At 44.3% G+C, this 13,810-nt stretch overlaps 1 protein-coding gene across 2 annotated transcripts in view; it reads right to left on the bottom strand.

The window, feature by feature from the left end:
* Positions 1-11,915, bottom strand: part of UBA2 (ubiquitin like modifier activating enzyme 2) — a 46,544-nt gene extending 34,629 nt beyond the window's left edge. For both annotated transcript variants that reach the window (XM_033225656.1, XM_033225657.1), the window contains exons 1-6: positions 11,704-11,915; positions 9,625-9,708; positions 8,358-8,428; positions 6,876-6,940; positions 4,996-5,096; positions 455-576 (exon numbers count right to left, since the gene is read on the bottom strand). In XM_033225656.1, coding sequence (XP_033081547.1) covers positions 455-576; positions 4,996-5,096; positions 6,876-6,940; positions 8,358-8,428; positions 9,625-9,708; positions 11,704-11,841 — 581 coding nt within the window. In that variant the 5' untranslated portion in view covers positions 11,842-11,915. The remainder of the gene's footprint in view (positions 1-454; positions 577-4,995; positions 5,097-6,875; positions 6,941-8,357; positions 8,429-9,624; positions 9,709-11,703) is intronic.
* Between the last annotated feature and the right edge of the window lie 1,895 nt (positions 11,916-13,810).

Here is a 13,810-nt window from a genome sequence, read left to right as displayed (position 1 = left end):
CCATTCTCCTGCCTCAGCCTCCCGAGTAGCTGGGACTACAGGCGCCCACCACCTCGCCCGGCTAGTTTTTTGTATTTTTTAGTAGAGACGGGGTTTCACCGTGTTAGTCAGGATGGTCTCGATCTCCTGACCTCGTGATCCGCCCGTCTCGGCCTCCCAAAGTGCTGGGATTACTGGCTTGAGCCACCGCGCCCGGCCCCACACTGGTCTTTAACTCCTGAGCTCAGGTGATCCGATCACCTCGGTCTCCCAAAAGTGTTGGGATTACAGGTGTGAGCCACTGCACCCAGCCAGCTGAATTTTACGTAAGAAATACCGCAAGAAAGCTACTAAAGCATCCCTTCACCATATTTAAACATTGTAAGTTCAATCTCTTCAAGGTAATTAAATAAAAATGACTCCATTTTCCATCCTCAGTACCGAAAAGCATGCCAAGAAATAGATACACTCTTACTTGAACAAGTACTTTGCCCAAACGATGCAATGTATAGGTTCTGAAGGTGTGTTACGAATTGTACAGCCAGGAAAGGTTCTCTGGGTTGGCTTAGGATGACATTCGTAACACTCGGTCACACCCTACAAAGTCAGGATATGAGAAAAATCTTTATTCCATGATAGCAGTTTCTCAACATTATAAGGTAATATAAACACTTCATTCATCTATATTCCAACTAGGTTTTATCTTGTCAAGTAAATTTTGAAATATTAGTGACTCCAAAACCCTTACTTTATGATAAACTAACATAGAAGTTAACTGAATCTATCAGTCACAGCTAAGGCTATGCTTGGACTCCCAAATCCTGGCTCAGTGAACATGACTTACAAGCCAAAACAAAAATTACTACACCTGAGTGTCAAATATGAGTTTACCTTGATCGCACTAAACAGAAAAACTACTGGAAAGACAAACAGCAGCTTTCCAACAAATTGTGTCTTAAAGTTGTAAATGTTATTTTAGTATTATTCACAGCCATTTCCTTTTTTTTTTTTTTGAGATGCAGTCTTGCTCTGTCACCCAGGTTGCAGTGCAGTGGCATGATCTAGGCTCACTGCAAGCTCTGCCTTCCAGGTTCACGCCATTCTCCTGCCTCAGCCTCCCCAGCAGCTGGGACAACAGGCGCATGCTGCCACACCCAGCTAATTTTTTTGTATTTTTAGTAGAGACGGGGTTTCACTGTGTTAGTCAGGATGGTCTCAATCTCCTGATTGAGACCTCGTGTGATCCACCCGCCTCTGCGTCCCAAAGTGCTGGGATTACAGGTGTGAGCCATCGTGCCCAGCAGCCATTTTCCTTATATTTTTCTTTTTTTTCTTTTTTTGAGCAAAACTAAGTGGGACTGGGGAATATAGCCATATCCTTATCATTTCCTGTAAATTAAGTAAACAAAAGTATTAATTTCAAGATATATCTACCTACACAGAAAAATCTTAGGTCTTACTAAACCAAATACTCTTTATTTTATTGATATACGTGAGGAGGAGACGGAGTCTCGCTGTCACCCAGGCTGGAGTACAGTGGCGTAATCTAGGCTCACTGCAACCTGCAGCTCCCAGGTTCAAGTGATTCTCCTGCCTTAGGCTCCCAAAGAGCTGGGATTACAGGAATCTATCATCACCCCCAGCTAATTTTCATATTTTTAGTAGAGACGGGGTTTTTCCATATTGGCAAGGTTGGTCTTGAACCCCTGACTTCATGTGATTTGCCCACCTCACTCTCCCAAAGTGCTGGGATTACAGGCGTGAACCACTGAGCCCAGCCCATTTTATTGATATACATTCAAGTTTAAAATTACAATTTAAGGAATTTATGCCTTGGAAGAAGTACATGACACCTGAGACAACTATCAAATGAATCATCTTTCATCATCTCAGATATTCCTAACCTCAGTCTTTTCTTTTTTTCTTTTTGTTTGAGACGGAGTTTCGCTCTTGTTGCCCAGGCTGGAGTGTAACTGCGTGGTCTTGGCTCACCAAAACCTCCGCCTCCTGGGTTCAAGTGATTCTCGTGCCTCAGCCTCCCGAGTAGCTGGGATTACAGGCGCACACCACCACACCCGGCTAATTTTGTATTTTTAGCAGAGATGAGGTTTCACCATGTTAGCCAGGTTGGCTCGAACTCCTTACCTCAGGTAATCCACCTGTCTTGGCCTCCCAAAGTGCTGGGATTACAGGCGTGAGCCACCAGGCCTGGCTAACTTTGTATTTTTAGTAGAGATGGGGTTTCTATGTTGGTCAGGCTGGTCTCGAACTCCCGACCTTATCTGCCTGCCTCTGCCTCCCAAAGTGCTGGGATTACAGGTATGAGCCACCATGCCCAGCCATCTTCAGTCTTAATACATAGTGGTGTGTGGGAATCACAGTAACAAGGATATAAAAAGCAATGTCTGGCCGGGCGTGGTGGCTCATACCTGTAATCCCAGCACTTCGGGAGGCCAAGGCAGGAGGATCACCTGAGGTCAGGAGTTTGAGACCAGCCTGGCTAACATGGCAAAACGTCGTCTCTACCAAAAATGCAAAAATTAGCCAGACTAACTGTTCTAAGAACCAAAACTCTCAAACCCTGTTTTAATATAAATTGCAGCCGGGTGCGGTGCCTCACGCCTGTAATCCCAGCACTTTGGGAGACCGAGATGGGCGGATCACGAGGTCAGGAGATCAAGACCATCCTGGCTAACACGGTGAAACCCCGTCTCCACTAAAAAAAATAGAAAAAACTAGCCGGGAGAGGTGGCGGGCACCTGTAGTGCCAGCTACTCGGGAGGCTGAGGCAGGAGAATGGTGTAAACCCAGGAGGCGGAGTGTGCAGTGAGCTGAGATCCGGCCACTGCACTCCAGCCTGGGCGACAGAGCGAGACTCCGTCTCAAATACATAAATAATAAATAAATAAATAAATAAATAAATAAATAAATAAATAAATAAATTGCAGCAGATTTAGAGTTTTCTCCGTAACACCATTTCTGATGCCCTGTCTTCCACCATGCTTTCTTGAGGGCAGCCAAATGGCAAGCAGTCATGAGATTCATATTGCAATGCAAAGAACTTCCGTCTTGATCTGTCAACAGACACTGAAGGCCTCCACTTATTCAACAACTTAATACACACTGACATACACAAGTCTTTTGTAGAATGGTATTGAATAAGGTTCCAAGAATGACATTTAACAGTTAAAACAAATAAAGACAATTTCTAACATGAATAAGCTGCCAAAAAAATATTAGACACAAGGTAGCAAATGTTAAGTACATAACTCTCTATAGTTTCAAAACGTGGAAAACAACTCTTCAAATGTATCTACAGTATTTGATTTCTTAAAAGAACTGGAAGACAAAATATCTGGACAGCAAATGAAGCTGTGTTGAGGTTTTAAAAACTGAGGTATGCACTGGGCACTGTGGCTCACACCTGTAAACCCAGCACTTTGGGAGACGGAGGCGGGCAGATCACCTGAGGTCGGGAGTTCAAGAGCAGCCTGACCAACATAGAGAAACCCCATCTCTACTAAAAATACAAAATTAGCCAGGCATGGTGGTGCATGCCTGTAATCCCAGCTACTTGGGAAACTGAAGCAGAAGAATCGCTTGAACCTGGGAGACGGAGGTTGCAACGAGCCGAGATTGCGCCATTGCACTCCAGCCTAGGCGACAAGAGTGAAACTCCGTCTCAAAACAAACAAACAAAATCAATAAATAAATGAACCAAAACTGAGGTATGAGCACACAGGTATTTTGTTCTACTATTCTCTAGTTGTATTTAAATGTTTGAAATACTTCACAAATACACCACTAAAAAGTTTTCAAAGTTCCCTTCCACTCTATAAGCCCAGACTCTTTTAGACAACAGAATTTTTTTTTTTTGACATGCAGTTTCGCTCTTGTTGCCCGGGCTGGAGTGCAATGGCGTGATCATAGCTTACTGCAATCTCCGCCTCCTCAATTCAAGTGATTCTCCTGCCTCAGCCTCCCAAGTAGCTGGGATTACAGGTGCACGCCACCACGCCCAGCCGATTTTTGTAATTTTAGTAGAGACAGGGTTTCACCATGTTAGGCAGGCTGATTTCATCGGGTGATTCGCCCGCCTTGGGTTCCCAAAGTGCTGGGATTACAGGCATGAGCCACTGCGCCTGCCCTTTTTTTTTTTTTTGAGACGGAGTCTCACTCTGTCGCCCAGGCTGGAGTGCAGTGGTGCCATCTTGGCTCACTGTAACCTCCACCTCCCAGGTTCAAGTGATTCTCGTGTTTCATCCTCCCAACTAGCTGGATTAAAGGTGCATGTCTCCAAATGCAGCTAGTTTTTGTATTTTTTGTAGAGACGCGGTTTCACTACATTGGCCAGGCTGGTCTCAAGCTCCTGACCTCAAGTGATCTGCCCGCCTCAGCCTCCCAAAGGGCGGGGATTACAGGCATGAGCCACCACACCCAGTCGACAAAAAGAAATTTTTGATGCCTTACGAGGCTTATCAGTCTAAGGATTTTAATACACAAGTTAAATGAAGCAAAGTGGCAGAGCTGAAAGATTTCCTCACCCCTAGTCTTCTGGGCACCTTTATAGCATTTTAAGTTTTTTTTCTGAGACAGAGTCTTGATCTGTAGCCCAGGCTGGAGGGCAGCGGTGCAATCCCAGCTAACTGCAACCTCCGCCTCTTAGGTTCAAGTGATTCGCTTGGCTCAGCCTCCCAAGTAGCTGGGATTACAGGCGCCTGCCACCATGTCCCGTTAATTTTTGTGTTTTTAGTAGAGATGGGGTTTTACCATGTTTGCCAGGCTGGTCTCAAACTCCTGACCTTAGGTGATCCACCCACCTTGGCCTCCCAAAGTGCTGGGATTACAGGTGTGAGCCACCGCACCCGGCCGCATCTTAAGTTTTACATGGGCATAAATGCCCTTACATTTTGGATGTTCACCTGCTCATTTTATATAAATACGAAGTTTATTTTCTACTGCTCCAAGTTCTCAAATAAACACTTGCGAAGTTAAAAAAATAAAACTTTTCTTTACCTTTTTGATAGTAGTTACTTGTCCAAGATACCCAGCAGTTCCACTTTCAATAAGAGGAACATCAGCTGCCAGGCACATTCTATTAACATGGTTTCGGGCAGCTGGAAGTAAAAAAACAGTATGAGTTTTTGGGAAAAAAAAAAAAATTAGTTATCTTTAATTAGGATTATACAGACCCAAAACTATCTTACTGGCTTCATTTTTTGTACAATTTTCTTATAGCTATGGCCAGAAAAATACAACTGTTAATTAAAGACATTTAAGAGACATTCACTTAACAAAATATCAAATAGAATTTGTATCACAAATTTTTTTCCAGAAGTACCCACAGAAACACATAATTTAAAAAATCCAAACTGCCATCTTTCTCTTCTATCGTTGTACCTTACACAAAATACTGTTTCAAGGTGTTCCTTAACTCACCACTATTCTAATATAATTATCAGATAATAAATGATAGAAATGAAGGCAGAATGTGGAATATCAACTTGGAACTATTAAAAGTAGTTTAAGGCTAGGAAAACAAGATGAGTCAGGTTAAAAGAGTAATTTCAGGCCAGGAGCAGTGGCTCATGCCCATAATCTCAGCATTTTGGGAGGCTGAAGTGGGAGGACTGCTTGAAGCCAGGACTTCAAGGCCAGCCTGGGCAACAAAGCAAGACTTCATCTCTACAAAAATAAACAGAAAAAAATTAGCCGGGGTGTGGTGGCACATGCCTGCAGAGTAGCTACTGCAGAGGCTGAGGTAAGAGTATCACTTGAGCCCATTTGAAGGCTTCAGTGAGTTACGATTACACCACCGCACTCTAGCCTGGGCAACAGAGAGACCCCCAGGCCTTAAATAATATATAAACATAATTTTGACTTTTCCTTGTTTTTTATTTAGGTATTTCTGGCCCAATTTGTTGCAAACTCACTTGATAGATATACTTTTACATGTGGAAGTAACTGCAGGCAAAGAATATCACCAAAGCATTCCATACCCCACCCTCTAGTCATATTTGTTCTTTCCTTTTTTTTTTTTTTGAGACAGGGTTACACTCTGTCACCAAGGCTGGAGTGCGGGGGTGTGATCTAGGCTCACTGCAACCTCTGCCTCCTGGGTTCAAGCGATTCTCCCACCTCAGCCTCTGGAGAAGCTGGGACTACAGGCACATGCCACCACACCAATTTTTGTGTTTTTTGGTAGAGACGGGGCTTCACCATGTTGGCCAGGTTGGTTTCAAACTCCTGACTTCAAGTGATCCTCCTGACTTGATCTCTCCAAAGTGCTGGGATTACAGGCGTTAGCTACTGTGCTGAGCCCCAGTCACACTTTTTGAGAGCTTTTCACTTCACTTCTATTTATACCTTTTGGTAGAAATGCAAAGAATATGAAAGCTAAATTCCCACCTGGAATAAGTCATTTCTATATAAAACTGCAATCAATGGGCAAGCTTTAAACTCCATCATCTTTTTTTTTTTTTTTTTGAGACGGAGTCTCGCTTTGTTGCCCAGACTGGAGTGCAGTGGCCAGATCTCCGCTCACTGCAAGCTCCGCCTCCTGGGTTTACGCCATTCTCCTGCCTCAGCCTCCCGAGTAGCTGGGACTACAGGCGCCCGCCACCTCGCCCGGCTAGTTTTTTATATTTTTAGTAGAGATGGGGTTTCACCATGTTAGCCAGGATGGTCTCGATCTCCTGACCTCATGATCCGCCCGTCTCGGCCTCCCAAAGTGCTGGGATTACAGGCTTGAGCCACCGCGCCCGGCCACCATCATTTATCTTATGTCTTTTAAGTTCTAAATCACAAGTAAATAGTCTAATAAATATTAAATTTGTAAACAAATTTGATATGTGAGAGAAAATACTGAGAAATTAAAAGTATTAAAATAATCTCACCTCTGTTATCTAAAGCATTCATAACCAGTATAAACTGTCGAAAAAATTCCACATTATAGTCAGGGCTACAAAACAAAATAAAAAAAGTCACCAAAATAACTAGCCTTCCACATGATCTTTGCAGTATAATAAACAGTTCTGAAAAAAACATAGTAAGTATAAACAAAACTGATATTAGGATTATATGCCATATAGATACTAAGGTTTGACTCTTCCCAAACATAAGCAGATTTTAAAGAAATTATTTCCCTCAAATTCCTATCCATTTTGGCCAGCTACCTAGGGCACAAGAAAAGGATCTCAAACTGGCAGAAAGATGGCATGACTTCACTAGTCCCACTAGGCCTTCTTTGGGCAGCAAGTGCCTGGGAACACATAAAGAACACATTCCCAGGATCTGCCTGGCCTCTGACTTCACCTCACATGGTCAGGATCAGGCAGGGTTCAGGCCCCTAGGGTCTCTGCTTTTAGCAGCACTGGGAAAGCAACACAGGGTAAATAGGTTATAGGGCTATAGGCAGGTTCACAGAGTAAAAAACTAAAAAACAAGCCAGATACAGGCTGGGTGCAGTGGCTCATGCCTGTAATCGCCGCACTTTGGGAGGTCAAGGTGGGCGGATCACCTGAGGTTGGGAGTCTGAGACCAGCCTGGCCAACATGGTGAAACCCAGCCGACTAAAAATACAAAAAATTGGCTGAGTGTGGTGGCGTGCACCTGTAATCCCAACTACTCAGGAGATTGAGACAGGAGAATCGCTTGAACCCCGGAGGCGGACGTTACAGTGAGCCGAGATCATGCCAGTATACTCCAGCCTGGGCAATAAGAGCAAAACTCCATCACACATACACACAAAAAAATCCGGAGATACAACTGCCCTGAGAAAGTGTTAACTACCTCAATTCCAGTACCTCAAATAAGGACTATTTTTAATACTATTTGCTTGTGAGCTAAACAACCACAGATAAAGGACAATTTCAGCCCACAGTTCCTTTACTCCAATACCTCCAAAATTATGTTTATCTTTACTGAGATAAATATATTTACGTACTGTCAATATTACTGCCCTACCAGAATTCCAAGTGTTATTTTACAGAACTCACAGTCATAATAAACAGATTTTGGGAGGGAACCTTTTAAACAGAAAAAGGCAAATGCTTTAGAAGAGTCTGAGTCATCATAAATAAGGATATTTCATAGTTTAAAATATCTTCTTACTTAAGGCAAGCATATAAGGTCTTTATAAATTTCCAAGTAACTTACTTATTAAAAGTATTAAAATATCTCACCACTTATCTAAATCATTCAAACCATGTATTTATGAACTGGTAAAAAGAATGCCACTTTGTGAGCGGGAACTACCACTGTTTAATAATTCTAGAAAAATCTTTTTTTTAAAAAACTGAATGACTTTGAGCTCACATATTTGGCTTACAAAACCCTTATTCTTTACACAACTCTGCAACGTAATCATTAAAGCATACTTCATGATGCTGTCATGGTAGGCAACGATATTAGCTTTCGGGTAAAACTGTAGTACACTTTCCTTGGCAACCTGGAAAAACAAACAACACCGAATTACTACAGTATTTCTGTTCCTATCTGAAATCTGCTTCTGGAAGCCACAATGCTGTTATCTACTTACATAGTATCTTACTTATATTAAACACCAAAGAAATCCAAAATTGTGAGCAAATTGCATTAGGATTAAGCTACACTTATAAAATTATATTTTTATACTTCTAAAATAACCGGAGAGCCCCCTGTGACCCATGTACCACCAAACACATTTCTACATGAATGACAAGCTTCAGCAAAAATACAACATGACGTAACCAAGTGTCATTCATTCATTCACTTAACAAGTATTTACTGAGCATCTTGCATGTACCAGGAACTATACAATGTACATGTCAAGCAAGAGAGACATTAATCATATAGTAATTCAGATTAAGTTCAACTACAAAATCTGATAAATGCCATGAAAATGATAGGAAAACGCCAGGCATGGTGGCTCATGCCTGTAATCCCAGCATTTGGGAGGCCAATGTGGGAGGATCCCTTGAAGCCAGGAATTCTAGGATGCAGCGAGCCACGACCGCATCACTGCACTCCAGCTCGGGGCGACAGAGTGAGACCCTATCTCAAAGAAAAAGAAAAGAAAACGATAGGAAAAGTAAAGGTTGTTACGAGAGAAAAACCAAGCTGACTTAGTCTAAAAGGTTTAGGAAAGTACTCCTGGAGAAGTTGAAACCAAAATATGAAAGAAGAAAAAGAGAAACGACTGGGGGTTTGCCAAACAGGTTGGGAGACAGGCAAAGGGAAGAGATGTTTTAAGACTCTGAATCACCAAGGAACATTAAAAAAAAAAAAACTAAACAAAGGTCAGGGGAAACTGTCTTGTTTCAACTGGGACAGCAGCATAAGGCTACTCTAGCCCCCAAACATAGCAGTAGTCAACCTCTAGGGGGTGTAGGAACATAAGGTGCATCCTAAGTAAACCATCAGCAACTTAAATATAAAGAGGCCATGAAAGTTACACCATTCACAGGATTATTTCCTTTTTAGAACAAAAAATGAGGGCTTAATCTTTAGTCCTTTACTTCATATATCTTTATCCTTCACAATCTCTCAGCTGAAATGAGAGCTTCACCCATTTTTTCCCTTCTATAGGACAGGCAGGATTAATCTGGTATCACAAATAGATGTTCCATCAAATAACTATCAAAATGGTATGAGAAATATAGTTACCTGTGCCTTTGATCTTCCAACATGTTTCTTTTGAAACAAAAACTGTCTGTTGAGGTTGCTGACATCAATAGTATCCAGATCAATCTACAAATGCATAAACCTCAGATAAATGACAAATGTTTAGGTATGTTTGAGCTGTATCACTACTCTCTGCATCTATAATCCAGAACTTTTGATATTTGCTACATTAGTGGAGAAAACGTTTTTCGAATCCCCCATACTAAAACTGTTAAACTGATAAAGAATAATTTAATGCATGTAAGAATCTAGATTTAATGTCAGAGATAACCTTCAAAAATACTTTGAAAGAATGGCATATTTTGTTTGTTTAATCATCCTGGCAATGTTTCAGGAAATTCCTTGGATGCCATAAAAATATGTGAATTTATTAAAACTATTATGTGCTGTTGAGGTAAACACTAAATATATTAATATATTTCTCTATGCCGGGAGTGGTGGCTCACACCTGTAATCCCAACACTTTGGTAGGATGAAGTGAGAGAATCGCTTGAGCCCAGGCGTTCAAGACCAGCCTAAGCAAAATAGTAAGACCCTGGTGGCTACAAGAAATACACGAATTAAAATTAGCTGGGCATGCCTACAGTCACAGCTACTCCGAGGCTGAGATGGGAGGATCACTGGAGCCTGGGAGGCGGAGGTTGCAGTAAGCCGAGATCAGGCCACTGCACTCCAGCCTGGGTGACAGGGCAAGATCGTGTCTCAAAAAACAAAAAAAATTCAAGTATTTCTTTCAATCGAATTACTCTTTCAAATACAAAATATTAAATTTAACCGTGTCTTGTTCTTTTTCTTTTTTGAGACAGGGTCTCGCTCTGTTGCCCAGGCTGGAGTGCAGTGGTGCAAACACAGCTCACTGCAGCCTTGACCTCCCAGGCTCAAGCGATCCTCCTGACACAGCCTCCTAGGGAGCTGGGACCACAGGCGCACACCACCACACCCAGCTAATTTTCTTTTCTCGTAGAGACAGCGTTTCTCTATGTTGCCCAGGTTGTGTTCTTTTTCTTAAATGATACATGGCAAACGTTTATTGAATTTTTGTTCCCTCCCTTGATTCAAGCCTTCATCCATACACAATTTCATTTACTATTAATTAAACTGAGAAATGTGAAAGGAAACTTTTCCACATGGTTAAAAAAGTGTCATAAGTTTTATCTAATTTTTGGTTAAATACATAATATATAAAGGAAAGAAACAATGATTCAGTCGGCCATCTGTACTTTTTTATTCATTCCATGTTTCTACTAGCCCTTAAGACGCTTTAACACACCCAAGGGCCAGCAACATCTCCAAACTCTAAAAAGTTTGCATTGGTAGAAATAACTTGATTCAAAATAGCACTGGCTTGTCAATGTACACCAATGCAAAGGGCACAATCCTAATGTCTTTAATGAAACAAGCCAGTGTACCGTCTACTGTGAGAGCAATGACAGTCACGCAGCCCGCGGGAGCCCTGCCACTCGCTCCCTGACCCAGGGTAAGTTACTCAACCCCATTACGTCTCCCTTTCCTCATCTGTTAAAAATATAGCAGGGTGGAAATAGCGTTTGCACTCCTCGGGTGGTGTGAAGATGGAGCGCGTTCCGTGTGTAAACCTTCTCGTGACCAGCGCTCGGGACGCGTTGGTCGCTATCATCGCCATCCTCCGCCCTGGGTCGTTACTTCGGAGTTAGGAGGGGGACCTCCAAATTAAAGTCACAACATCCGCGAGGGACTCAGTCCTCTCCCGCATCTCCTAACAGCCATGGATTTGTTTTGAAGGGAAGATACGAGGCGGCTTCACGCCCTCGAAGCGCCACACATTGGCGATGCTGGGGAGGCGGGGGCCCGCGGCCTTCTCTGCGTCCGGAGCCGGCCCAGCGAGCGGAGGCCCGCCCCGTGCCCAAAGAACAGTCCCCTCCCGCGGGGGGCCACAACCCGGGCCTCTCAGCCTGCCCCCGCCCCGTAACTCCGGTCCTGGGCTCCGGGCCCTGAGCCTCTGAGCCCCTCGAGCCCCGGAACCCCAGAACTCCAGCCCCCGCACCACAGCCCGCCATTCACCCGCGCGTGCCCGGCCCTCACCAGGTCGATGTGGGAGAAACCGGTGAGCACGAGGTTCTTGAGGAGCTCGCAGCCGATGCCGCCCGCCCCCACCACCAGCACCCGGCCCCCGGCCACCGCCTCAGCCAGCTCCCGGGGCAGCCCCCGCGACAGTGCCATGGCGGGACAACCACGAGCCCCGGCGGAGGCGGAGGCGGGAGAACCAAGCCGCGGCCGGAAGCGGGTGGGGGAAGGGCGGCCCGGTTTCCGCTCCTGCGCACTATGGCCTCCAGCAGACAGGCGGGGCCCAGCGCGCGGGGATGTGCGGCAGCCCGCGGGGGCGGGCCGGCTCTTGCTGAGGGCTGGCGACCTCCCGCTGGCGGCAGTGTTATTCCCACACCAGCAGAGGCCCGCCATGAGACCTAAAAAGTCCAAGGGTCGCCTTCTAGCCTGGGGTTTCAACTCCCAGCCAAGACTTCCTTACAGGTTAGAAAACTGATGTCACTACTATATGTAAGGAGCTCTTACAAATTAACAAGTGTCACCCTCCAAAAAACATAGGCAAAGGATGTGAACAGGAAACTCACAAAAAATTGGACAATATGATCAATAAGCGTATTAAAATGTAAACCACAAAAGAATCGCTTGAACCCTGGAGGTGGAGGTTGCAGTGAACCAAGATCGTGCCACTGCACTCCAGCCTGGGTAACAGAGCAAGACTCCGTCTCAAAAAACTAAACAAAAAAAAATGTAAACCATGCAAAATGGTAAAATTTTCACCCGCCGGGCACGGTGGCTCACGCCTGTAATCCCAGCACTTTGGGAGGCTGAGGCGGGCGGATCACGAGGTCAGGAGTTCAAAACCAGCCTCACATGGTGAAACCCCAGTCTCTATTAAAAATACAAAAATTAGCCAGGCGTGGTGGTGTGGGCCTGTAATCCCAGTTACTCGGGAGGCTGAGGTAGAGGCAGGTGAATTGTTTGAACCCAGGAGGCAGAGGTTGCAGTGAGCCGAGATCATGCCACTGCACTCCAGCCTGGGCAACAGACTCTGTCTAAAAAAAAAAAACCAGCTGGGCGTGGTGGCACAAGCCTGTTACTCAGGAGGCTGGGGCAGGAGACTTGCTTGAACCCAGGAGGCGGAGGTCGCACTACTGCACTCCAGCCTGGGCGATAGAGCAAGACTCTGTCTTAAAAAAAAAAACAAAAGGCCGGGCGCGGTGGCTCAAGCCTGTAATCCCAGCACTTTGGGAGGCCGAGACGGGCGGATCACGAGGTCAGGAGATCGAGACCATCCTGGCTAACATGGTGAAACCCCGTCTCTACTAAAAAATACAAAAAACTAGCCGGGCGACATGGCGGGCGCCTGTAGTCCCAGCTGCTTGGGAGGCTGAGGCAGGAGAATGGCGTAAACCCAGGAGGCGGAGCTTGCAGTGAGCTGAGACCCGGCCACTGCACTCCAGCCTGGGCAGCAGAGCGAGACTCTGTCTCAAAAAAAAAAAAAAAAAAAAAAAAAAAAAACAGTTTTTCACCTACTAAACTGGTAGAAAGAAAAAACAAGTAACACTTAACAAGGTATTGAGAAACAAGCACTCCCACACACTCCAGGTAAGGATTCCAAAGCAAAGCTTCTCTAGAAGGTATGGTGGCTTGTACTTGTAATCCCGGTTACTCAGGAGGCTGAGGCAGGAGGATCACTTAAGCCTGAGAGGTTGAGGCTGCAGTGAGCTATGACTTTACCACTGCCCTTCAGCCTGAGAGACAGAGCAAGACCCTGTCTCAAAGAAAAAAAAACAAACAAACAAAAAAAAAACCCTAAAATTGTGCACAACTTTCGACTCATTCATTCCAATTCTAGAAAACTGTCCTGTAGCAGTTATCATTGATTTAAAAAACAAATAAATAAATTTAGCTATAGGGATGGCCATCATGGGAATAAAATTTGGAAAAAACCAAGTGACTAAAAATTGTGTAAAGCTTTTGATGTATATTTAAAAAATACAGCAATGATAAATTATGTTGTGGGAAAAATATTAATGGGAAAATGCTCCAAATATAATGTTAAATATAAGAGACAAGCCCACCCCATGATCACCTGGGCCTCATTATCCTTATCTACACAGGCAGAGCATTGTCTGAACATGGCTGG

Source organism: Trachypithecus francoisi, unplaced genomic scaffold (genome assembly GCF_009764315.1).
Source record: "Trachypithecus francoisi isolate TF-2019V2 unplaced genomic scaffold, Tfra_2.0 Lachesis_group12, whole genome shotgun sequence".
Lineage (NCBI taxonomy): Eukaryota > Metazoa > Chordata > Mammalia > Primates > Cercopithecidae > Trachypithecus > Trachypithecus francoisi.
The sequence above is the reverse complement of the archived record's forward strand: the minus strand, read 5'-3'. Positions and strand labels throughout refer to the sequence as shown.